At 35.5% G+C, this 27208-nt stretch overlaps 1 protein-coding gene across 6 annotated transcripts in view; it reads left to right on the top strand.

Annotated features, from left to right (window-relative positions):
• Positions 1 to 27208, top strand: part of HACE1 (HECT domain and ankyrin repeat containing E3 ubiquitin protein ligase 1) — a 73727-nt gene that overhangs the window by 28219 nt on the left and 18300 nt on the right. For all 6 annotated transcript variants that reach the window (XR_003253485.1, XM_026065711.1, XM_026065713.1 and 3 more), the window contains 11 exons: positions 2783 to 3120; positions 6331 to 6399; positions 7121 to 7208; positions 9184 to 9295; positions 9393 to 9490; positions 9687 to 9774; positions 11808 to 11957; positions 17595 to 17791; positions 23366 to 23497; positions 24244 to 24342; positions 24638 to 24708. Coding sequence is in view for 5 of the 6 variants with exons in the window: in XM_026065711.1 (XP_025921496.1) it covers positions 2783 to 3120; positions 6331 to 6399; positions 7121 to 7208; positions 9184 to 9295; positions 9393 to 9490; positions 9687 to 9774; positions 11808 to 11957; positions 17595 to 17791; positions 23366 to 23497; positions 24244 to 24342; positions 24638 to 24708 (1442 nt within the window). In the remaining variant the exon portion in view is untranslated. The remainder of the gene's footprint in view (positions 1 to 2782; positions 3121 to 6330; positions 6400 to 7120; positions 7209 to 9183; positions 9296 to 9392; positions 9491 to 9686; positions 9775 to 11807; positions 11958 to 17594; positions 17792 to 23365; positions 23498 to 24243; positions 24343 to 24637; positions 24709 to 27208) is intronic.

Below are 27208 nucleotides of genomic sequence, written 5' to 3'. Positions count from 1 at the left end.
TTTTTCTTTTTGTCCCTTTCTTGAAACATGGTGGTATTAAAAGGAAGAAAAGAACCCCAGCTATATCACTAGGTTATTACAATGGTATGGAGGCTACCTGAAGACCTGACAGTTGTATGGCTTCATTGTTTAGTCCTGATATTTAAACCTATGGTAAAAGTTGTTTTTCATTAAAAGCAGTGGCAGATGCATGTGGGACATTCATGTCAGTGGACCAGAACTCTGTTTGTTTTTGTTTTTTTTGATACAGACTGTGTAACTCCTAAGTACAGACTACTAAAGAAACCATAGAGATTGTTGTTCCAAAGCAAAATTAAATCCATATTTAAAAAAACAAAAAAAGTCAAATCATACTGAGCCTCTTTCATGGAACCTAAAGATTTTGAACTGGAGATCAATATTGAAAATTCTCAAGGAGACTACCTTTAACATGGAATTTGCCACTGGCCTTAGAATTCAGTTGTAGGGAGAAATGTCCAAGGTAATCTGAATTTTGATACGTTTTTTATGAAGGAAAGGTCTTTCACACTGCTGGATCATGTGCCATGTAAGGTTTTCTTTGAGCTGTTTCCAGAGCACAAGAAAGTGTAATGCAAATGATGGGTTTGGTTTCTAGTGTCTTGCTTTCTAGGTGGGTAAAGAGGAGGGTGTTGCATAGCTAAATCATTAGATTTGAGAGATTAGGTATACAGCTGTAAGAGACTGGTACTCGATCAGACTCTGATGTGTAATTCCAAAAAATGTTTTCCGAAGTGAGGTTGAGTGGAAGTTTGTATTTAGTATGCAGTTCATTATAAGAATCAACTGAAGAATGCTGACATGCAATTTTGAAAAAAAAGTTGCTAATGATTTGACTGAATATGTCCATACTAAACTGAAAAAGCCTGATCATGGTTGCTGACATAAAATGCTGACAGCCTTGGATGAGGGTGGTGGGCAATATTTAGAGAGGAGTGCTTTATATTCTGAAGCTAGACTGGAAAAAAAGAAAGTGAAATACTTAAGTCGCTATGCTTGACTACACCTTTGAATGAATTTGTGATCAAGATCTGTGAAATACTAGCTTTGGAAAAACAGATCGGTTGTAAGAGTTCTGAAGGGCATGCAAAGTCTGTGGGAAGTTAAGGGTAAGACCCTAGATATCAGTAGAAAAACTGTCTGACAAGCAGTGAAAGAGCTGGGAGAGGAAAACTGTTTCAGAGAGGTGGGAATATTCTGGTAAATAACTACTGAGTAATTTTCTCTTGTTGAGTTATATGTATGAGCACAGCTGCATTTTCATTCTTCCATATGTTCAATAAATCTTATTTTCCATTAGAATGCTTGTTCTACATTGTTTTTTGTGGTGAAGGTCTGGCAGGTAATTCTTGGAAAGAAGCCAGGCACTTGATCTTGTATGGCAGAAATTTAAGTAGAAAATGATACCTACGCTGGAGATATTCAGAGCACCATCTAGAGAAATGTGTGGGTACTAGGAGCACAAGGCTTCCTTTCCCCAAGTTTCTTATTAAGAACTAGGAAGCACTGGAGTGTTTTAGCACATAAATTTCAACAGACATTTTGAATGCGCAGTTTTTATGGGAAATAATTTGTTGCATATTGAGAGAACATGGCTATTAGGTATACTGACACTAACCCAAATGATGTAGACTAAGAGCTGCAAATAGCTCTTAGTCTTTAAAGGCAGCTTTAGAAACTGAGAACGTAATTTTCAGTATCTACTAGTCTTTAAATGCTTTAATTGATGAAAAATGTTGATGGAACAGTAATATATAGACAAGGAAATGCATTAGATGATCACTTTTGTTTTTGGAATGCAATGAAAGACTTTAGTCAAATTTGCCTCCCAGTAGAATAAGCATCCCTGTATTCATTAGACTGTAACCTTATGAAATGTTCCCTTGAACATCTGTAGAGAGCAGTACAGTCAATCCTCATGTTTTTTTGAATTGCTCCTGAGAAAGCAACAGGTTTTCAGTCCTTTCTCTCCCTTCTAGTAAGCCTGCACCTGAGAGCAGATGTGTAATGATAGAATTGTGCCAGATTTTGATTATATTGGTTGTAAGCTGGTGGTCCTGAATAAAAAGTGACCTTGTTCAGTATTAAAAAATAAAAATAAAAAAAAAAATTAAATAAGTAACTTCAAAAATTGGTGTGAAATTCCACTTACTTGTTTCTGTTTCATAAAGCTAGGTGTTAGTGACCCTTACTCTCGAGACATCTGTGATACTATCAGAACCTGTGTGATCTCGCTGTATGCATAAAGGGTATCTTACCAGATATGTATATGAGTGTGAATATCAGTGGCTTTGTCTAGGGTTTTTGATACTTAAGAGCGCTTCATCCACCTGGTAGGGGGAACTTCTTTGACCAGGACCTGAAAAAAGAACTGGTATGCTCTCGTTCTGAAAACCCAGCATGTATATCATTGTCTCTCTGCTTGACTGCAGCCATCAGGCAGTAGTGTTGTGTAAAAACCATAAGGCCAAAACGTGTTAAATACTTCAGTGTTCTACCTTTTTTAAATTGTTCTGTCTTTAGTCCATCTGCTACTTGATTGTTTTCCTTCTGTATGAAATTTTCTCTTTATGTACTCTGTGGCTACAAGTAAAGAAGTTTTTGTGAAGATTTGACTCCTGTCTCTAACATGACTTCTAAAGTATCATTGAAAGCTTAATAATATGCATGATACTTGTTTTCCTTAATGTTAATGATGTGATAATTCTGTCTAATGTAAATCTGTCCTGTTATTTTTTTTCTTTTTTGCATATGTTTGTTGCAGCCGCTGGAACTGCTCTGGCATTCTTTAGATGAATGGCTAGTCCTTATAGCCACAGAACTGATGAAAAACAAAAGAGACTCTGCCAACATTACTTCTATTTTACTGAAGCAGAAAGAACCAGATCACCAGGATGCTACTCCTACGCCTTCCTTTGCCACTGCAGGAACTGAGAGCAGAAAAGAACTATCTGCTGACACTGGGGATTCGAAAACATATGATGTTGCCGGGAAGCAGGAAGCTTATGCTGATTGCCAGGGTGTTATCTCCATGACAGCAAACAGGCTAAGTGCTGTCATTCAAGCATTTTATATGTGCTGCTCCTGTCAGATGCCCCAGGGGTAAGAAGGATCCTGCTTATACCTAAACTCTTATATTTTTAAAATCATATATGCTTTCTTGGAAGAATGTTGGTGCTGACTAGATGGTATTAATGGCAATCAGGGGAATGCTGTCTAATGCTTTCACTAGTTCAATTATTTGAATGTTTTTTTCCTGCTCTAATGGCACCTCCAAACAACAGAGCAAATTTTCCATAGTGCTGCTGCCTATGACCATAACTGCACTGAGACAGATTTCATATTGAAGGTCTAATAGCTTTTTTAATCTTGTGGGATACTTGCAGGAAATGTCCTTTTGGTTTCTTGCAATTTAGCCATTTCTACTGTTGGTTCATAATGTGAAATCGTCCCTAAATTTGATGTGATTATCCAAAACCAGCTATAACCAAGCTCAGAAAAAATAGGAATTTGTATGTAAAAAGGACAGCTGGGGCAAAACTCATTTGGCTGTATTGCCGAGGATTCATTTGATAAGGCTTTCACCTCAAAGTAACACTCGGTTGGAATTCTGCCCCAGGTTGACAAACATTATTTTGTGTGGAACAGATGCTACAACTTATGTAAGTTTGTTACCTTCAGTATCTGGTTTAAAAAGAATGAGTGTCCCACTGTAGCTGAACTCTGTCTGTCCTGAATTGTCATGGATAATATTTGTCAAGTGAACTTACTTGGTAAGCTACAAGTATAACATCAAAGTGCTGTGAGCTAGAAAGCTGCAGGTGAGCTTGCAGCGAGAGGATCCTTTGACCCTCTTGAGGATTATGAAAGTATGGTGGTATGAAAGTCCCTGAGGAATCTTGAAATTCAGGCAAGGTCCCCACTGCTTTGCTACTTGACAACTTTCTTGGTTATTCCAGCTACTGGGAAGGTTTTTCTTTCTCTGCTAAGCCTTCTGGAAAAAAAGCTTTCAAATCAGCATGTACTATTTGTCTGGGGATACTCCTGTGTGGATGTGCTGGAGGATGAGATAGAGATCAGCACATTCAACAAGCACCTCTGCATTTTGACTTTTAATTTCACCCACCATGAATAAGGAGCTCTTGCTTAGCTATTTGCCTTGGAAATCTCCATCAAACCCTGTTAAGATAAAATGTTGATAGTCTTATTTACAACATCCAAATGAACAACAGAAATATTTATAGAAGTGAAGAAGTGCATTTTTTTCTCACTTTATGTGTTAATACTGAGATGAAATCCGAGTGGTGTCTCCCTTCCTGTGTCCAGCTGACTTGCTGACAAGCCTTGTCAAGGGATCTGTCTCTCGGCATACTTCACACTTCCATTTGTTCCATTCCTTATGGAGAACCTCTGTGGATATGGGATAGGTTTAACTGAGAGTTCTTCCTATAGGTGCCAGGAGAGGAAGGACTCATTCAGGGACCTGGTGGTAACTGAGAGAACTCCTTGGGATGCAGGAAAGTAAGGTGGAGCACACCTGCATCCCAGGTTTCCTTAGGGTTTTTCAGAACTGTGTTGAAAAGGTGAAAAAATCTGAGACTGATTCTGTTTTAATAAAATTTTCATAGGAATAGGAGTAATTGGCACAACAATGTAACTCAATCCAGTTGACGCCTTCAGATAATATTTGAAATTATATAATAACATTAAATGACATTTCCAGACATAAAATAATATAAAATGACTCTAATTTTAGATTTAGATATCTATATTTAATGGAGGAGAGTAAACAGAGCTCATGGTTTTCCATTGTTCCTACTGTTTATACAATAAAGATGGCATTTCTTGCTTAAGTGAAAAATGAGCTGGTTAACAAATTACTGAATGTAAATAAAAGGTAGGCATGTGAACTCTGAAAACATTTGAAATATTAATGCTATTTTGTTTTACCTGTCATGGTTACTTTTGTTCTGCAAATGCTGATATTGAATCTAGGCTTTCTTTGTTAATATGCTGAAACAACGTCCCAAGTTTTCAGCAAAAAAGCTGAACAGTGTATAGTAAGTGTTTTCTTAGTGTATTGAATCATACAGTTTGTATGGCACTTTACAGGTAAGGAGTGTTTCTTTCCGTTGGAGAAAGACCCTCTTTTCGTTGTTTAATACTTTCAGGTCTTCTTGGAAGAACTGTCTTAAAATTTCCATGCGTGGTCTTTGCCTGGAAGATTTTGTTTGATTGTTTCTGGTTTTTGGGTGGGGGACAGGGAGGGAATGGATGTGATGAGATTCTTTTTCAAGACAGGAGAAGGGAGACAAGGAAAATAGCTCAGTTTTATGTAAGATGAGCAGCTCTTTTGACTAAATTGATGTGGGGAACAGAATTACTTTCAGACTTTTGGTGGTTGGAAGTCCGTTTGATGTGATCCTTTTCAGCTTTTTTTATAGCCGTCAAATTTTTAATAACTTATAGAGCTCTAGAAATTTTGCGGAGGTGTTCTTGGATTATCACCCTGGCCTTTCTGAAGCACTGTCTTGCCGGACCTTCCTAGGCCCTGGACGAGCCAGGGTTCCATCCTGGTTTACAAGTGTTCATTAGTTCTTGTGGAAGCTAAAAGACCCAATTAAGTAGTTTTCTATTTTAAAATGCAGAACACACATGTAAACAAATGGAGTAGAATTTGCATCCGTGTTAATCCTTCCCTTGTTTTCCAAACATTATGTAGAAGAAATTAAATTCTGTACTAGTGTATGAGACACTTGCCTGGCAAGTAATTCTGTTCTGCTTTTTCAAAGCCACTAAATACCCTCTTGGCCTCCATTAGTAACAAGTTCACTAAGTTTGTGATATTGTTTATTCCTGCCTCTTTTCCTCACTTAACTACAGTTTACAAGGTGTGGAGTGGGAGTTTTACCCAATTAACAAGAATATAGCACAATGTGCATATCATGTACATTGCGCATATAATCTAGTTCTTCCATATATGTGCTTCCATTGCTGTATTGAAAACTGGAAGGATTCAATGGATAAAAAGTGTATGTCCATTAATTGAGCTTTTTTTGGTCATATAGTTAATACAGAGTTAACARTCAGGTTGCTCGATCTTCTTGGCCACTGGCATTTTTGCCTTTTTCCTTGGTTTATTAGGTAAACTTAATAATGTTGATGTTTCTGAGAGTATTTAGTTTCATAATTAACATAATTAAAAACAATCAGTTGTTTTTATTTACATAGCATTTTACAAAAAAAGCAACAATTTATGTAATTCTTTTCAGTTTCATTAAACAGAAGCATCTTATGTTTTTCTTCAAACAGGATGACATCACCTCGTTTTATAGAATTTGTCTGTAAACACGACGATGTCCTTAAGTGCTTTGTTAACAGGTAAGTTTCAAGGGGGAAAAAAAAAATATATATATATATATATATAAAAAATATATATATATATATATATATAAACAATACATATATATATATATTTGTCCAAAATAATTCAACTCCCTTTTTTTTTTCTTACTGAGTTATGTTTTTAGGTTATTGTCGTTATGGGTGTACCATGCACATTAATGGTCCTGTTCAGTTCAAGGGAGTGTATTTTAATGATTCAGGGATGAGTCTTAAATGGACTGTTCTGCATATATAAGCAACCCTTTTGTAAGATTTTTGTGGCATTTGTGAATAAAAACTTGTTCACAGAGCAACAGTATAATATTCATGACAGATTCTTTCCTCATTTTTGTTCAAAACAGAGCCTTCCAATTAGAGGCAGATTAAAATTTTCCTCTTCAGATGTGTTATACTTAGTGAATTCTTAAGAGTCTAAGACATCTTTGTACACTTGACTGCTTCCAGAGTGTCTCTGGGATTGCCAGGCTCACAACCTTGTCTACTGTCTGGAGAACTGCTCATATCTGCCATGTACAAAGGATGATGTAGTATAAGTCATTTTGAAGCAAAATTTAGGAAAACATTGCAGAAATAAAAGTAGCTTTTGGAATTGTTCTGAGTAATTAAATGGTCTTTTTATGTAGGCTGGGTGTATCATGAAGCGTTATTATTAGATCTGTGACCATTAGGCTTCTAATCTAAAATATTTTTCTTTCAGAAACCCCAAAATAATTTTTGATCATTTTCATTTTCTTCTTGAGTGTCCTGAACTAATGTCCAGATTTATGCACATCATAAAAGCACAGGTAAATGTCAAGAAATGCTTACTTAAAATTTCTATAAATATAAGGGGCATTAAAATATAATATAAGGGCATTAAAAAAAAAAAATCCATTTAGGGAAGATGGAAGGACTAAGTGTGGCCTCCAGTGCTTCTGAATCTGAGATGTGGACTGGATCATCAGTTAAACAGGCAAGGCAGCAAGACTTCTGTACATTTAAGTCTTTTAAATTCATGTATAAGTCCATTTTAGATTATAAATGTTAAGTATAAGTCTTATAAGTCCAACTTTCAATTAAACAATGTGACTTTCTATTATCAGATCTGTTTGTAACACATATAATAGATTGAACTTTAAATTAAACTGTCCTTTTTCCTTAATTGACTTGTGTTTTGAGACAAACTGGAGCGCAGATACGCTGTTATTAGTAAAGTGATTTGGCCATAGTTAAATTAGTGGCAGCTCCTTCAGTGAAATGTCATACTGTCATGTTAACCTTAGCTCCGTTTCCTACCATTTCCTRCTTTTTTCTTTTTTGAGTACAATCCTGATGTCTTGCAGAACCTAAACTCACTTCTCAGTTTAACACAAAACTCAAGAGTGAAGAGTTATTCTAGGGAACGCTAGTGTAGAGAAGTCCTTAGTCTGTGTTGCTCTCAATTTCCTGTAATGAAGAGTTAAGTGAAAAATTAGCAAACAAAATCCATTATGAAAATTTGCTGCTTTACCTAACACTTAGTTTTTATCTAGATATTCCCTCTCCCCCCACAATAGTAAGAAGTTTTGTGGTATTTTTTTCCCTATGTGATGAAGTTTGTTAACCATTTCTGTATGACTGATGGTCCAGTCTTCCTGCATCCCAGATTCGGCGAGCAGTCAAGGTCATGCCTAGTCTTTTCCTCTTTCCAGAATACCGTATGGCCTTTTGAGGTAGCACAGAGCAACTCTTTGCACATCTCAGAATGCACTGAGACATATCCATAATTGTTTTTCAGCCATGCTTGTGAGATGGGAATTATGTAGTTGTATGCATCTGTAAAATAAATGGCACAAATTGATTACAAGTATAGCTATGTTTCTGTAGACCAGATAGGATTGAATGTGAGCCAAAAAGCAGATGGCTAATATCTCATAACTTAAAGTAGGACAAAGCAAACGTTGTAAATACATATTTAGATACTAATATTATAGTAAGTCTTTTTCAGTTAACTATTTAGTGAGGGCCTGTTATAGTCAGATACGACTGGTTATGAAACTACATAAAGGATAAGCAAGTGCTGATTTAAAGTACTAAGTGGTAACATGGAGATTATCTTCAAAGAAAACTTTGATCATTAGAAATCATTTCTTTGGGGCCAGACTCTTTTCAGTGGTGACGAGCGACAGGACGCGAGGCAATGGGCACAAACTGAAACACAGACACTTCCATCTTAACATGAGGAAAAACTTTTTCACTGTGAGGGTGACAGAGCACTGGAACAGGTTGCCCCGAGAGGTGGTGGAGTCTCCTTCTCTGGAGATATTCAAAATGCGCCTGGATGCAATCCTGTGCAATGTGCTCTAGGTGACCCTGCTTGAGCAGGGGGGTTGGACTAGATGATCTCCAGAGGTCCCTTCCAACCTCAGTGATTCTGTGATTCTGTGATTCTGTACATGTTTTTGAACTTGTGAGCTAATTGGTTGCAAATATATTCAATTGCCAACCTAACATTGGGTGTCTGGACTTAAGACCCTGACAATTCAAAAGCTTATTTTTGAAATTCAAATATGAGCTTTAGAATTGTGCTTTATGTGTTTGTAATAGTGATATTTGTGTTTTATTGTCTTCCTTTTCCCTTTGTGAAGTCTTGTTTAAAATTTATGGCTTATTGTCAATTAATTACTCAGTACTAGAGTTCATCCCTGTATGTTTATATTTAAAGTGTCTTTGGGGAAATGATTTATTACCAGCTTCAGAATTGATTAATATACTGCAAACATTTTACCCCTTGTTTTGTAGCCATTTAAAGATCGCTGTGAATGGTTCTATGAACATCTACATTCAGGACAGCCAGATTCAGACATGGTGCACAGGCCTGTCAATGAAAATGACATCCTTTTGGTTCACAGAGGTATTACATTATGAAGAGAATAGTACATTTTTTGAAATGCGTACTATTATTGTGACAATGAATGAAGATATTAATTTAATTGGTTCTTCATATTTAGATTCTATTTTTAGGAGTAGCTGTGAAGTTGTGTCTAAAGCAAATTGTGCAAAACTAAAGCAGGGGATTGCTGTGCGATTTCATGGAGAAGAAGGCATGGTGGGTAAAATCACATACTACTTTATGCTATTTATATGCAGAAATATTAATTCAGTTTTTCACATGTAATGTTTTGAATTAAATCCTGATGTTAAAAGAACTCTTACACTTCACTAAGAAATATGTGGTTACATAGCTTAACTGTCCAGTGGAAGTTCTATGTACTAATATGTTGTTTTATTCTTTTGACATGCAGGGACAGGGTGTGGTGCGTGAGTGGTTTGATATTTTATCCAGTGAAATAGTTAATCCAGATTATGCCTTGTTTACCCAGTCTGCTGACGGTATGTCTCTGTCTTATTTTTATAATTTTTAAATGAGATCATCTTTTATAAAGGCATTTTCATAATCTAAGAAAAAAGTCACTTAATTGATTCAGAAGGAAAGATTATTTCTTTTTAAAAGGAAGACTGAGAGAAGTATTTTTGTAAGTAACTAAATGATCTATTCAACATAAGTTTTTATACAAATGAAATATTTTTTTAATTTGAAGTTTGGTTAATTTCGTCCTCTGTTTTGTTAGAGAATTGTTGGTTTTAGTGAGGACATGCTGCTTCTACCTGCTAGTAAAAGGACATAGTACTCTGACACTGGTATAGAAAATGTTTTTCTTTCTTTTGCAATTGTGAGGGAACTGTGGAGGTATTCCTTTTTAGAAAACCACGAAGTCTGGCAGTTCGTATTAAAACCAGATGTTGATCTCCATGGGCCTACTTTGTAGCTGACTTCTTGTCTTTTGAGTGCTTCATACACAGCAAATCTTTTATTGGCAAAGCTTTCTTCAACAGCAGTGGTAAATGTTTTGCCTTCTATCTTACCAGGTTTTAGGGAGTGGCAAGGAATTCAGTCAACAGTAGAGGCATAGATTAGTTTCTGAAAGTTAAAAAGAAAACTTCAAGGATGTCTGTCTGAGATTGTCTTTTCCAAGGAGACCAGGACTGGACTGTGTCTTTTGTGCATCTGTCTGGGACCAGATGAAAGGAAATGGATATGTTCTGATCCTTCCCTTGAGCACCTTCACAGGTTGATACAAGTATGGCCCATTAGAGTGAGCAAAAAATGCACATATTAATATAGTAAGATGGAGGACTAAGTTCAGCAGATCATCATTACCCTTATCTTGATGATAATTCAGAGTGGTGTCTTGGAAAGTGGCTAAGCACCGTAACTGTAATAATATGATGTCATTCCATTCTAATACACTTCTTTCTGAAGTTACTTTAGTCCCTTCACCATAGAGTATACAAATTAAAAATGGAATTCTCAGAAAGAATAGTGAAAAGTACAGAGTTGGACAATAGAATTCCTGTCTATTTTGTGACTAATTTTTCATATTGAGGTGTAGGAACAAAATAGTTTTAAGCTGGATTAAGGGTAAGATGAAATCTGTTTAAATAACCAAAAGAAAACCCAAAACAACCTCCCAGAACCCCCCCCCCCCAAAAAAAAAACAACACTTGGTGCATTCCTTATTTTTCTGAGTAGAGCACACTAACTGAATAAATGACAAATCAGCTTGTGTAGAACTTTTGAAATTCTTAGTAGCCTCATTATAGCGTAAAATTTGTTTGATAATAATGATATAAAGAAACATCTCTTTCTCACCTTCCCCTATTTTTTTAAATGTTGAGTCTCAACTTTGTTTGCATCTAGGTTTTGGGCATGTGTATTTAGAGGGCTTTATGGATGGCCTGTAACAAATATTTTGACTCCCTCATGGTGTACACTGGGAAAATGCAAACTTCTCTAAAGGATAAAATTCTGCTTTTCACTGAACAGAATAAGTAATAACAATGAAGAGAGCTATAATAGGATGGTTATGTAGTATATGGGTCTTGTCACATGCACAGTTTTTCTGAGTCAGATAGGTCCTGAATAATTCCATGTGTGACCTGTTAGTCCAGATTAAGAGTGCATTACTTTTGATGGTAAAAATAATAGGAGCAAGACTTTCCTATTCTAGAATTTGTGCTCGTTTATGTATTCTGTAGGAATTATTGTTCCTTCATCTAATAAAAGATTTCAAACAAAAACTTTGCCAAAAGGTCAAGAATGTGTATAGTCAGAAATGTCATCACTGCAAGATTAAAGTTAGTAAAATAAGTTATAAAAGGTAACTGGAACATGGAACCTGTTTATCTTTCTTCTCCTRTAGTGTTGTAATGTGATAACACACATGGAAAAAGAATTGCACCCTTTTATTTCCTATATACTGGTTTCAGTGGTTTTAGATGCTCAGTGTATTTGACAAAAATGAATGTCACTTTTTTTTTTTTTTTAAACAAAGTAGTGAATGTGATAATCTTCTGTTTTATAGGAACAACTTTCCAGCCAAACAGCAACTCTTCTGTGAATCCAGATCATTTGAACTACTTCAGGTTTGCTGGCCAGATCCTGGGGTTAGCTCTGAATCACAGGCAGTTGGTGAACATTTATTTCACAAGGTCATTCTACAAACATATTCTTGGTATGGTTTTATTAAAATTTAGAGAACTACATAATGTAATTGATTAGTTTTTGCAATGGTTTGGACAGTAAACTTTGTTTTTCTTTTTTTTTTTTTTGTGTGTGTAAGTTTGTTAAAATTGAAAAAGAATCTTGGAAATGAGTGTCTTGCTACACTTTTATGTGCATCAGTTACAGCATAATATGGCAGTAATTGCTATTCCAGTCTAAGCCTCTCTTAGTGTTATAGTTGCAAAATACAGAAATATGTTAGCAAAGGTATATGGGAATTTCATACCGCTAGCAACTTTTAACAAAAATAGCTAATCTTTGAATTTATATGTCAAATTTGAATCTTAAATTTTTAAAAAAGCACCATTAACCTCTCTAAAGCATAATCATATAATTTAGGAGACTTTAATCTTTAGTGTTGCTGATTTAACTGGGAATGTCTGAAAGGCAGACTAGTGTGGCCAGTTGTTTTTGTGATGTATGTAATTCTTGCATCACAGTTTGGAAATTCATCTGTCCTGTCACGTAATGTCATTCTCGAGATGTGCATTGGTACTTTTATTCCAAATTTGTTTGTAAAATATTCTGGTCTGAAACTCTGTGTAATTGTTTCTGGGCTGGAGGTATGTGAAACCAATACAGGCACTTCTAATCTTTGTGGAGTGTGTGTGTGTGTGTGTGTGTGTGTGTGTGCGTGTGTGTTTTGGTGGTTTTCTTTGTTTTGAAACTGTGGTTGAAATAATTGACTTTGTCTTGATAGTAGATATATTAATCCAAGTCCTATTGTAGGTTTTCATTTAAATTTGGAGGAAAAAATGGATGAGTAGTTTCTTAGAGAAATGAAAATAATCATTCTCTAATTTACTTAGGTCAAGCTTACAAAATTGATAATGTTTATGAACTCTGGTAAAAATCTACCAGGCATTGTTTTTTATATCTGCAGTCATTCAGTCATGTAATATTTTGGCAAGGTGAGTCCATACTGTTGCCTGCTTCCCTCTCCACTAATATTACTTATTTCTCAAAAATGGTGTGTTAGAGCTAATGCAGGTTCATCCCATCTCCTTCCCTAGAAAAATGAATGTATACACTTACTGTAGTATTCAAGAGGAATGATCAAAAATCCTTAAAAAAATACAACTTTTCTTTTTAATATTTCCCTACAACCCTTTTAGTTCATCTCCCGTTTTCCCCTTCATGCTCCAGGTTTGAAGTGGGATTCCTAGCAAATCTTGGCTGTCATATGTCCTCTTCCTCAATGTCAAAAACCCCACCTTTCAGCTATTGCCTAAGGAGTTAGGAATACCACCCTGGTTGCTGTAAATATGTGGCAGTTATGCCCCTTTTGACTTAAAAGGGACACTATTTGCTGTTGGTACCTGTGGCCTGGGTCTCATCTCTGCTCTTTGAGCATCTTTGTGCCTCTTGGTTGTAGAACATGATGCCTCTGCGTTCAGCTGAGGTTTTTCATTGTCATGAAAAACTTTTCCTCTTGCATAAAGATGCAATGGAAGGGTGAATTCCCTTTTGTCTTCCTGTTACATCTCCAAATAAATATAATTTCTTTGCCACTGCATGCAGAATTTCCATTCTGTTTAAGTGCTATTCCTTAATCTTCTTTGGATGTATAAGATAGCTTGAAGTAGAAAGTCTTACCTCTTCTTCAAGAACCACTCCTTACTTTAGGGCCTAGCAAGGCTCTCAAGGGATTCTCATTCTGTTTTTCTGTAATCATTCTGTCTATCTGCAGTCTTTCAGTGATGTTTGCTGAGTCTGGGACAAATCAACTCTTAAATTCAGATTTACTGTGTCACCTTTCTGAAGATGTTCAGGCCTTATGCTGTTACAGGCCTGTTGATGATAGACGTAGTCATCTTTGTCAAGATCTTACATAAGACTGGGGATACATTTAAATTCTGTCCCTTAATACCGCTCTCTGCTGTGGGCCAGAGACTAGGATTTCTTTGGCTCTGTACTGGAAAAGAACCGATGAAGGAGAGCCAGGCTGAAACAGCACCATTTGGCAATGCCTCATAAGGCTTCCTTAGTCATTGATCTTACCATAAGAAAGGTATCAAAGTAGACACATTGCTGTGTGGCACAATTTGGCACTGAGTCAAGAGTTGGTCTCTGACATCAAGGCATTACTTGGTATGAACAAAAGAGTGACACAAGCTAATCTCCATGTGAGGGTTTCACAAATCAAAGAAAAGTATTTGTCTGCTGTTCATTCTGTGATTTGAGAATAGTCAGATGTTGCTTTTGTTATCTACCAGATGATCACTAATTAATTAGGGTTCTTTTCTGTTTTGAATTGTGATAATACATTAGATTTCTTTGTCTCTGAATTGACAAGACGACCTATTGTTTCTTTTTTTTTTTTTCTTTCCATTTTACTGCAGCAACCTGTTCTTATATTCTCAATTTAAAGATGTCTGCCACTTTTGAAATTTCAGGCTGTCTGGAGTTCATCTCAGATTACTGGATTTGTTCTTTTGCTTCATATCCAGATGTTGCAGAATGATATTTTTACTAAGTGAGAATTCAGCGTAATATGCAAATAAACAGTTGGCTACTGAGAGGAAAGATGGCCTCTATTCTGACAATATATATATGTATAATTTCACACACRCATATGAAATACATATATTTCATATATGTATATGAAATATGTATATATTTTCATGACTATTCCAAACTAAGCAGCCATATGTAGTCTCTATTAATAAGACCTCACCAGCCCCTCTTAATAACATCTTGCCATTCTGTTGAACAGACATCTTGAAACTCTCAAGAGGTTTGTGCACATTCAGCTTCTTTAAATTCAAAAGGTTCATAGTTTTTTGTCGTCTCTTCTAATTTTTCCAGCTCTCTGAGTCTGGTAAGTAACACTTCCGCTTTCTGAAGTGATTGCTTTTTCTTCCTCAATTGCAATAGTTTATTTAAGCCTTTCCAAGGCCTCTTCCCTCAGCTTCGTGTATCTTCTCTCTTCTTGAGGAATCTGAGTTGCACAGCAGCAGATACTCCTGAGGGTTTTTTTGTTTTACTTTATTTAGTTTCAGGTTCAGCTATGGGTTATGCTAACTGTTGTTCATGCCAAATACAGATTACCAGGTTACAGACACAACAGAGATTCCCTTCAGCTACTCAAGAGGCCTTAAGTAATGGAGTATAAAACTCCATTTGAAGCCTGAGACCGTTCCCTTCCTTTGCTTTCTCACCTTGCACTGAGATCCTTGTTTTTCCTGGCCTTTCCTGTTAATTTTGGCACTGAAACCATCATTTGTGTAGTAAGACCTCCTGTATCTGAGGAATAGTGTGAGCCTCTTTCAAAGAAACTCTTCTCTTTGGTAACAGACCTGAAGTGGAAGTGCCATAATTAGAAGCTGAAACCTGTATGAACAAATGTGGCCACTTTTTTGAGACTCAGGTGGGTACATCACCTTTTTTTGCTGTGGTGAATTGAGATCTTCCTGCAACAAAGTCAGGTAGGGAAGATCACTAACTCTTTTTTTAAAGTGATGACCCAGCTAACACCTAATTAATGTGCCTTACAACACGTTAGGTATATAGTTTGCATGATTTTTTTGTCCTATTAAATCAAGCATTATTCCATAGTTCCTTTTGTTTGTTAGGACTGTGCTCTATTATGGATACAGAAATATAATCAAATCAAGTCCTCTTATTCTTAGCTTTATTTTTCTCAAACTGCCTGTCTGTCTGCCTTGTGCTTAAACAGAGAAGAGAGCACTTCACTGGTACTGTTATCCAGTTACTCTGTAGCTTTTCTAAGGAGCCATTTACTTTTCTATTTGGAAAAGGAAGATTCTAACTCCAATCCACAAAGACAAATAGCAACCTAGTGGATAAACTCCTTCCTGTGCTATCTGCTCTTAGACTTAAGACCTCTCTCTGGCAGTGTAATAAATACTCCTTGAAATGGCATAAATAAAAGTGAAAATTATTTTCTGGGTCAGTGCATTTTGAGCTGTGGGCCCTAGAATCCTTGAATACTTGCTGCATTTGAGTGTTGGAGCTTACCTGTAATATCCTTGACGGTCTGTGTTGTACAGAAGTATTTGTTTATCACAATTATGTTTAGATTAATTTGTCTTCCTTTTCAAACTACAGATGCCTTAAAGACATAGCAAGAGGAATATATGTAGTATTTCATGGGACCCAAATTTTGTCCTAATAAGCTGGTACGTTTCTTGCTTGACTCTTTATTGAGCTGTCAGGAAAATAAGTGAGTTTAGTGCTTTAGTCTTACAACATGCTGTCCACAATTGTAGTCTCGTCATGAAACTCTAGTTCAGTTTCTTGTCTAAAGGAGTCTCAGATTCTTACTTTTCAATTTGTGTCTTCTCCCAAGTTTTGCTTATATCTCTCAGACAGCATTATTTCCACATTTCATGTGTGAAATGCACATATGCTTGCTACCAGGGGAAAGTGAAAGTCCTCTAGAAATTACTGGATAGCTATTAAATTTTATGGAGAGATGACAGTGAAAATTCATTAGTAAGTTTATCTATTTCTTCAAAAACTGATTTATTGCTTTTATTAGAAAAAAAAAAGTGCTTTATAGTAAATAAAGTTCTTGTGTGTGCCATTTCAGCCCAAGTCAGGTCCTCTAGTGAAATAATGCAAAACATCTTGTGTTATGGCTTCCTTCTCGTATTGCTTCTCCAGTCCATACCATGCTAAGACCTCTACTAATGGAACACTATTCTGACACTTTGCAAACACATGAAAGATGTTGAAGCAATAACTTGTTTTTCTCTGAGCCTACTTACTTTTCTTCCCCCTTTCCAGGTATTTACTGTGACTTAGTATTAGATAGAATTAAAGTAATTGGGGTTCACTTTGTTGTTTAGTGAAGACGGTAGTTCTCTTGTACAAATTCATAGTCACCTTGTTCTGGACACGTTTGCCCAAATCTGTTCTTGGGGGCTGTGACTGGGAAGCGAATATAAATAGGTAGTTTCTATACTTGGCTAGAAGTGACGAATATATCAACTGTATATTCTTCAATCTCTTTAAATGATTCTCAAGTTCAGTTTGGTAACACAAAATTTCCAGAAATCTTTTTTTTCCCCACTGAGAAAACATGACTCATAGCAAACATGAGTAAAAAGAAGACTGGACAGTAGAAGAAATTTAAGTACAAAAAGATCTTCATATATATTTTTTTATTATAAAGCCTCTTCTAGAGGGAAGAGATGTTGAATAGCAAAATAAGATATTTCTGTTTCTAAAAATTATGTAGAAAACTTTGAGTTTTTTTTTTTTTTTTTTTTTTTTGAGATTTGTTTAACCTTGCAGATAGGTGCTTTCACTGAAATCCATTATTGTCATAAAAATTTGCAACCTGTTGTGGTATAATGCTTACGTGGTATGTCATTGTTTCAATGCTGGGTGGAGGGAACATACACAAAGGATACTTTATTCTTTGATACTTCTAAAATACAGTAAGTAGTACAATTCTGCTGTAGTTAATGGTGAATCTTTTCTCTCCCTTTCCTATTACTGCATTATTCAGGTTTATCTCTAGAGGGCAGTCTTCTACCGTATATTAAGTCAGAATCCTTTTTGCTTTATCCAGTTCGTTCAATTGTGTTTTTTTTTCTATTTTGTTTTTTTTTTCTAGGTATACCTGTAAATTATCAGGATGTAGCATCTATTGATCCAGAATATGCAAAGAACTTGCAGTGGATTTTAGATAATGATATCAGTGATCTGGGTTTAGAGCTGACCTTCTCTGTTGAGACTGATGTATTTGGAGCAATGGAAGAAGTGCCACTAAAGCCAGGGGGTGCAAGTATACTTGTTACACAGGATAACAAAGTGAGTATACAGGTTTATTCAGAAGTTGCTAGTATAAGAAAAGCAATTAGACTGACTTTCTGAATAACTGGAAGTGTAAATTATGTATTGTTTTTAAAGGAAATATACAAAAAGTTGTCAACACTGTTACTCCTTTGTCTAGGTTAACATTATAAATATGGTACTGCTATTAAAAATCTCTGTAAAAGTTTTCAGGTTTGAGGTTCTTCCTTCTGTCAGAATATTTGGAAGGAAAATAAGGTCAAATTTAAACAAAGAGTTTATTTTGGAAGTTGCAAATATTCCTGAAGTTAAGTCATAGGAAAATACAAGGAAGATAGAACTGTAACAATTGCCAAAAATAAAATTGTAAGTAATGCTGCAAAGTGTGCTGCTCCCCCTAAGGCAATTTAGGGCACTAGATTGCTCTGCAGTAACACATAGAACCGATGACTGAATAAATAGGTACAATTTCTCACTTTTCATGTAACTATATATTTTCAACTTCTAAAAATTAGATTCATGTACTTTAACAGTATAGATTATTTTCTTTTTAATAAATAAAATGCATTCATTTAAAATAAGTGGAGAAGCAATGTCTTATACAGCAAGCACTAGGATTTAACAGCATAACACTTGAATTGCACTTAAACAGATGATTGTAACAGAATAGCCCTTCTCCTACCCTCCCCCCCACCAGCTGCTTTCCCTGAGGAACCAGACATCTTGTGCTGAGGATCTGCTATTTCAGTGTATTACCAAAGCAAAGTCTAGTAAAGTGTGCTTCTTCTGTGTATTAAGCATATGGTAAACATCTTGATGCCACTTGCTACAGAAAAACTGAATCTACATCTAAATGACATTTCAAATATAAACTATATATATCGTATGCAGTAATCTATAAACCCTGTAATGCCTGGGTCCAGGGAGAAAAGTTTTGAAGAGTCCCTAATTGGGTAGACTTTTAAGATTTGGTGCTCTGATTCATACTTACCATGCTATATATACCCACAACTGAAGGACTAACTAGTTTTTAGTGTATAACGCTAAGGATTATAATAGCTTCCTCTGTCAGGTCTCTTTATTTAAAATATGAAGTCCTAAGTTAAGTAATATAACTTAAGCTGTTGAATAAAAAGATTTACTAAAGTTGAAATTCAAAACATTCTTCAAGTAGTCTTTAATGAATTGTGCATTTAGTAATGTGTCAGTGTATTACAGGTACTCTTGAAATCATCCTTTATATTTTTTTTCCATTATTTACATATGTACATATATATGGACTGTGTATACATTTCTGTGTATGTACATATAAGTAAGTAAAAAATAGTTCTCTGGTGGTCTGTTTACTAGTGTCACTGACCAGACAGCATATGAATAGAATGAAATTAAAATGGTTTTGCTATTGTTAAATGGAGTGCTCTGAAAGTCCTAGAGGAAGCTTTCTGAATCATGTACAAGTTACTCAGTATGTATGGAGATAACTTATCTTTTTCTGTTTAATTGAATAGTAACAGTTTGGTATTCCAGCATAAAAAAGTCCTTGAATTCTCTGCAGCATTTATTTAAAAAGGAAATCAAAATAATGCAATTGAATTTTGAAGGTCATCTAGAAAGCGAAGATGGACATCCTTTAATTGAATTCTCCAGTTCCTAACTGGATAGCTTTCAGTAGCTGCAGGAGTGTCATGGGTAGACCTGCATTTTTTTTCTTATGCTGCTGACTGTTTTGATCCTTATGTCTAGATCCTTATCTTAATTTTCATTTGTTTTGCACTAGTCTACCTTCACTTCGAGTATGCAGTATTTATTCTGCTTTCCTAGTAACTTAGCTGCTATACTGGTAAATGACCACTTGGTGTCAGCATTCGTTCTAACAAAATTTTAGCTTGTGTTGGAGCAGTGGGCTCTGAATTCTTGCATGCTAAATCCTAGTTTCCATTAAGATGAAGTGTCGTTCCAATAACTGGAATACATATTGTTAGCCTCATTCTGCAGTGTCTTCTCCTATATAGTAATTCATAAAAGAATACAGATGGTAAAACAGATCTAATTGGAAAGGCAGTGAATAATTAATTTCTTTACTACCTATCAGAGAAGGCAAAGACATAGATTCTTGTTTCTGGCAGTGTTAACTACTTCTTAGTATATAAAATAGATAAACTTGAAATAAATTGTGGTTTCATAATAGCCATTTTAAAACTGGTTGGTAGTTTATCAGTTTGCATGAAATTAGAAGTTTGTTCACGTGAAGATAATCTCAATCATTAATAGCTTATGTTGCTCTGTTAAGTTCTGATTTGAGAGGCAGACGAACAAAGGTAGCTGAACGCATGTACGACAGGTGAGTCAACGCTAGCTCAGCAGCCTTCCTCAGCTCTTCCAGGAGGGGACTAGAGTTTAGGTAGTTCTTATTTGAAGGGTGCTTAAAAAACAGCTAACTGTTACAGTAGCTTCTAAATTGTTAATGCTAGTTGATTTTTGAATTTTAAGGCTGAAAAATATAAAGTCAACAAACATATATAAGATGGCACTGTCTCTTGTTCACTGCTGATTTTGACAGTGTGAACCAAGTTGTTGAAAATTAAAAGTCTGTGTTTTAGTGGGTTTTAGTAGTGTTTAGGGATTTTGTCACATTGAAGAATTTGGGATGTTTTTATGTTATGTTTTAACCTAACAGCTCTAACAGGTTAAACAAAAAGTGGCTACTTTATACAGCATCTTTTTGCTGTGACAGACATCTTCATTTTTTCCCCACTTTAGCTGAGGAGTAAAAGATTGCTGCTTGAAACTCATTGTATTTGCTATACCTCTGAGAGAAGTAAGTTCAGCCTCTACAAGAGTTTGCTACTGTATGCACACTAGCAGATTATCTGTTTGAAGGATAGCATATTTTTTTGAAAGAAACTTAGAAGTGAATGTTTATTCCTTAAAAATAAATAACAAACTAAACCCAGAAACCATCCAAAACCCCGAAATAAATCTCTCTTATTTAAAACCAAAATATAACAGAATAAATATCCCACTTAAGAAATGTAGTAATAGCTGCTAGTCAAAAGCTGTTTTCTTTGAGTGAGGGAAGTTTCTCTTTTTACTACAACTGTGTAATAGGTGAAGAGTTGTGGGATAATATGGTGTAAGTATGTAAAAATGAGCATTATCCATCTGCCTTCAATTGAAATATCAGTTATAGTAGTTTCAGTTTTAAAGGGAAAAGTCTTGCACTTTTCCGGTGTCCTTGAGATGCATTTTTCTGTGTTCTTTGCTGTATATATTCTTGCAGCTTTCTACTTTTAGGATGAAGAAAATTAGAGGTAGACAAAGTTTGACCATATGCTATTTTAAAAATCATCCAAAAGTGCATGCTCCACAGTTCTTTGGCTTTCTCTAACCTCAGGGACTTGTCTGTCTGTCGTTATCTATTGCATGTTCCGGTATAACTGCCATGCTGTTTGGCAGTAAACAATTCTTTACTTTTTCAAACCACTTCAGAATGTAGCTGTTCTCTTAATTTGAACATCATAATGAACATTAATCTGTGTCTTACAGCATACGGGGTTGTGAAATCAGGGCTGTATGATCTTTGCTTGATTTACCTCAAAGGAAAATGCAGAACAACCCCTTTCCCAGACTAAACTTTGTCATCATATTTGTGTGTTTTGAGTCTGTGTGTTTAATCAACACCCCCCCCCACCCCCCACCCCCGTTAAGGAAGAATGAATTGTACCTTTTCTGTGTATGTAGATCTGAAATTATGAAGATGCTTCTGTTTTGTGATGTACTCTTAGGGGTTCTGAGAGGGAATAAAATACGAATGAAGTGAGTTGAGGAAAAAAACAATTTGACTATTTTTTTTGACTGGCATATATTATGTAAATTTTTTGGTACAGGTGTCTCAGCATGCACCAATTTTGATAGTCAGTATGTGCTGCTGTTCCAGGCTGCTTGAAGATTTCTTGTTATAGCATAAAGCACAGCAACTGTTTTTTGTTTGTTGTTTGTTTGTTTGTTTGTTTTTGAGAACTGTCTGGAAGTTATTGATGTTCTTTGACCAGTGTTGCATTTAAACTTAGATCCCTGGAATTGGAAGTCCTGTAATACTGATGCTGCAGTAATAGTTTAAAAGCGCCAGATTTTTCATATTAAAAATTTTAATGTAAATACATTTGTGATGCATAAATTAAGTATTTATTATGCAGGTCATATTTTTTAATGGATTTTTTTAAAATAAGATTATGAAATTTCTCTCTACAACCCTGTTTTCTGAGTAGCTTAATATATAACAGACATTTAAGATGTAAAATAAATATTTCTGATCACTGAAGAGCAGTGTTAACACTATTTTTAATCCTGGCCGTGCTAAAATTTCTGTTTTCTTCCCAGAACTGCTTATGAGAGATGTTCTTAGAGACTGATTTTGTCTAGTGCTGTTTGACTGCCCAAGTAATTTATTAGAAAAGGGAAGTGACTTCAGTTCCACTGACTGTAGAAGCAGCCTTGGGGAGATAGAAACTTGTTTTTTGGGAACAGCTCTATAGTGGAAGATAGGCTCAGGAAATGTCCCTCCTCTTCAGAGCACTTCACAAATGCTTAATTAATTGTCTTTGCCCTAGTAAAATAGGGGTAACGCATCTAAAAATGTCTTCCAACTACATAGCAAATTACAACCCCTGTATAGTTCTGTAAATTCAAGGAATGCCCTTGAAAAATATTTTCCTGTTTTGAAATATTTCATTGGTATACTTCATCATGTTTTATAGAAAGGGAGAACAGAGAAAGAATGCTTGGTTGCTTTTGCACAGGTTCAGAGCCTAGATTTTAGATTAATGGGCTTTTAATTTAAAAACCAAGGTAGTATTTTCATAAAATTGCTGTCTTGAAACAAGATAATTATTGAGATAGTTTGATTGGGAGCTGTGTTTTTATGATTTCATTATTAGAAATCATGGTTAAGAAGTCAAAGCGTTACTTTGAAATAGAATATCTTAAATAGTATTGGAATAGATTTTGTCTTTAAGTAGAAATCTCTTTTTTGAATAAGGAAGCTGTGTTAGACTTGCGTAGTTTTGTCAGGGTAAATAAGACGTGTTTGTACAGCTTAACACAAAAGCCTGCTGATTTAATACAAGCACTTTTAAGTCGGTGTCATTCTAAAAAACCTTCTTTTAACTGCCTCCTGGGCTTTTGTGTTTTCAACAAAAGCAAAGTTCTGGTAGATTCCTTTTCTAGCTTGCTGTTCTAACTCCTTTTAAAAGGGACAGAGCTCCCAAATCGCTAAAGCATGTAACCTGTGATATTGTGTCTGTTCAGATGTTTATGGTATAAATGCTTTTCTCTCTCTTTTTTTTTCTTCTCCTTTTTAAAAACTGGAGGAGGTTTTCAAGACTTTCTTCAAAAAATTGAAATTATTATTAATACAACAAAGTTGGTAGGGATAAATCATATATTCTGTTAAGGCTTCCTAAGATGGGGGGGGGAAACAAGTATATTATGACTGTAATATGTTGAGGGCTGCATTTGTGTGTGTGTTTGTGTTTGCGTGCACACACATGCTGGAGTACTCTGTGTATCTTAATATCATTTCCTTCATTGCAGGCTGAGTATGTCCAGCTTGTCACTGAACTTAGAATGACAAGAGCCATTCAACCTCAGATAAATGCCTTTTTACAAGGCTTCCATATGTTCATTCCACCTTCTTTGATACAGCTTTTTGATGAATATGAACTGGTAAGCAAGATGCCTATACTGATTGTAAAAGAAGTTGTTCAGCACACTTCATCAGTAATGTAATGATGTAGAAGTAAAGCTCAGTACCCCGAAAGGAAACACGTTATATCTTTCATTGTGATTTTGCTTTCTGTGCCTCTGATCAGTGAGGATCTCAAAACAAGTACTGCTGCTTATTCTAGTTACTTAGAATGACCATCTTCCTGGAATATGATAACCGCAGGTGCCAATGATAAACGCCTTACATTGTAATTATTGTAATTTCCAATTGGGAACTGAATGTTGTGGCCTTCAAACCTTTTCACTTTCTCTTTCAGGAGGACAGAAGTTATTTAAAAGTCAGGAGATGCTTTCTATTGTCTTCACTTTTTCTGAGTCTTGGAGTCAAATTCCAATTAGTTTTTGCAGTAGTTGCGTCTTCTGTAACTAAATAACTGAAATTTTGTCTCAAGTCATGCTAAAATTCAAAGCTATTTCCATTTCAGCTTCTTTGATCATAATTTCTACCCCTTGATAGTATGTGTTTAAACTGGACAGATCGTGTAAAATGATCTGAATTCAAGAATATTTTTATATTAAAATTTAGTCTTAGGTTCTGTAAGAACACATGGTTCTGTATGTCTGAAACTAAACAGAAAAAGTATTTTAGTTTTTATACAGCATTACTTTTTAAATAGCATAAGCAAACACTTGAAATTAGAGGTTACCCAGGGAGACTAATCCAGATCTGTGTGTTTTTTCTGAAGGAACTTTTGCTGTCTGGTATGCCAGAAATTGATGTGAATGATTGGTTAAAAAATACAGAATACACCAGTGGCTATGAGAGAGGAGATCAAGTTATTCAGGTAAAATTTTTTTTTTTTGGTTAAAGGAGATCATTGTGTGTTAATCCTTGGGAAGCTGTGAGGGTTTTGGTTTTTTGTTTGTTTGTTTTTATGGAAGCTTATGTCAGCTGAAGTTTGTAGAGCTTTTTATACTACATTCGTATATTAAGTGACTTAGTGATATAGGAGTTTGATGTGAAAATATCTAGAATTTAAGTAACAAACACACAAATACTCCATTTGTTGTTTCACCATTATATTTTCAAGTACTGTAAGTATTTAATGGAAAAAGCAAACTAACTTATTTTTCATTTAGTGGTTCTGGGATGTTGTGGAAGAACTAACTCAGGAAGAAAGAGTATTGCTATTACAGTTTGTTACTGGCAGGTGAGTTTGTTACTGGCAGGTGAGAAACTCTTCTGTAGCATCAAATATATTATGTAGCTATTCTGAAATAAGTCAACAGACTGCATATTACTATACAAGATCATCTACCCAGAAACTGTTTTACATACTTTGGTGTTTTGTATGTTTGTCAAAGTGGACAAAGTGTATGTTATACTTTTGCTGCCAGTATTTCCAGCAAAATGGCTGATTACTCATTTATTATAGTTGACTACTTTGCAAGAGGCCTTTGTGTAAGTAAGCTGTTGGCTCAGACAATTTTTAAAACTAGTGAACTTAACTGCACTTAATATTGTTTCTGTTGTGTATTCATTTGCCTCTTGACTTCTCCAGTAATCAATGCAGGCTTTAATATATGACATAACTAGATATCGCCTTAGTGTAAACAGAACATCCTTCTTCCTAAAGCTCATTTGAGATCTTGACATTAGTGCAGCATATCAAGATAACTGAAGATATATCCCTATGCAAGGGTATGTGTTTGCTCTATATAGGATTTTTGTCCTAAATTCTGGGTGTTCTTCAGGGACAGCCACTTGCATTTTCTTTGTTTTGGGAGGTTTCCTGAGCAATAAATGTCACTGTGAGCTGGGTGAAGCAGCGAGTTGCCAAGTTTGTGTGTACATACGTGTTCCAAAGTGGATTAGTAGACATATGTATGCCATCTCAGTTGTGTAGTCCTGTCATTTTCTGGTGGTAGGTAGAGATCACACCATCTTCTTAATTTGGTGTTCCCTTCGTACTTTAGGATTAGGAGAGCGTTTGACCTTTCTTTTGTTCATAAATTTTGTGGTTAAGCAATGGTAAGTACAAGATTTAGATCATCAAACTTTGTCTTTCATAGCAAGGGATATCGCAGTCATCATCATACCATCAAATGGCATGGTCTTCGGATTCCATTAGTTTCACTTGAGTTATTGTGAATTTAATTGTTTTTAGGGTTCACAGACAATTTAAGAGGCTAGTTGTGTGCACACTGATCTTTTCTTTTGTCCTGTGCAGAAATGGTTTCTGCAAATCTAACTGCACTTCAGTTTCACTTCAGCTTCTGGTCTTTAATGGCCTAGTCCATTTCTAAATTTCTAAGGCAAATAATGGTGTTTATGATGTAAGGTCATGTTTCAAATACTTCTTAAAAGATTCTAAATGACAGGTGGCATTTACTGGTTTGGTGGCATTTGGGAGGATCTGTTGGATTCTCAAGGAGTCTTTCTATCAAGTAAGCAGTTATGTTGTCTGATTAATTCATGCTTGGGCACCATTCGTTTTGTTCACACATTGCACAACAACTTGTTCTTACTTGTTTCTTGTTAATAGGAAGTAAATTTTTGGTACCCTTTAAAGAACTTTGGGCTAGAATTTAGAAAAAAACATGCTGCTGTTATTTCTTGCATCAGCTAGTAGGAATCTATTATGTTTTTTTTTTCTTCAGTCTTTGAAACATAATAGACAGATTTCTCCACAAAAACTTAGCTTTCCAAAGTTGCCTCTAACAGTTGTATGCAGCTGGCATTTTTGCACATAAATCCAGTGATTCCTGGGAAAGTCTTGGTTTCTGGGCATGGAAGATTTAGATGCCAAGTTGCCTGTGAGCTAAAACTCCAGTCATCGTATGTCTAGTACAAGCCAGTATGTTAAACTAAAATTTTACATTAAAAGCATACCTAATTTCAAACCAGCATGTTTTTAGAGCTGAATGCTTCGTTTTTGCTTAATGAGGAATTTGTTTTAAGATTCTGTGTGTACTGGATGGCAGTCTGCATTCAAAATTTGCATTATTTTTTTCATTTCCCTTCGGTCTAGTCTAAATATGCCTTTTTTTGTGAAGTGGTACTATTCTTTCTTTCCAGTTAAAGACTATAAAATTGATTTAGTGGGTTGAATAAAAAAATTATATGTATGATGGTGTCTTCACTGTTTCTTTGACATCTTTATTTCTTAAATGTTGCCTTTCCCCTTCCCCCATTCTTATAGTTTTGTCTCTTCAATGTAATTAAGTCTTAAGGTAGTTCTAGTACAGGTACCATTGTATTCATCATTAATACTGATTTTGAGACCTTTTCCTTTTCCTTTAACAGTGTACTTTTCATGTCATGTGTAATGTTTGAGTAGTAGAGTCTGTATGTTTGGAGGTCTTAGCACTCTTGAGAAAAAGGTAGTTGCTTGGCTCTGAGCGGTCTGTGTTTCTTAGGACAGTCTTTGCCTAAATTCTGTGGTGAGGCCATCTGTTTGGTTTGGTGGGCGAGTGTTGCAAACTGGAAATCTATTTAAGATTTCCTCCCTTGGTGTATTCTATGCTTGCTGGACATGTAGCATGTGTGTTCAGCATGAGAGTTGTTGGGCTAGTGCGGTCTGTGTGAGGCATACCAGAAACCTGAATATTCTCGTGCCTCATGCTGGCAGCCTGAAAGTTTACTTATTCACCACCTACTTATTCTCTGCTCAGTTGTTTGGAATAGTATTGCCCATATCCACGTGATTC

The sequence above is a fragment of the Apteryx rowi genome, unplaced genomic scaffold, assembly GCF_003343035.1.
Source record: "Apteryx rowi isolate R43461 unplaced genomic scaffold, aptRow1 scaffold_230, whole genome shotgun sequence".
Taxonomy (NCBI): Eukaryota; Metazoa; Chordata; class Aves; order Apterygiformes; family Apterygidae; genus Apteryx; species Apteryx rowi.
The sequence above is the reverse complement of the archived record's forward strand: the minus strand, read 5'-3'. Positions and strand labels throughout refer to the sequence as shown.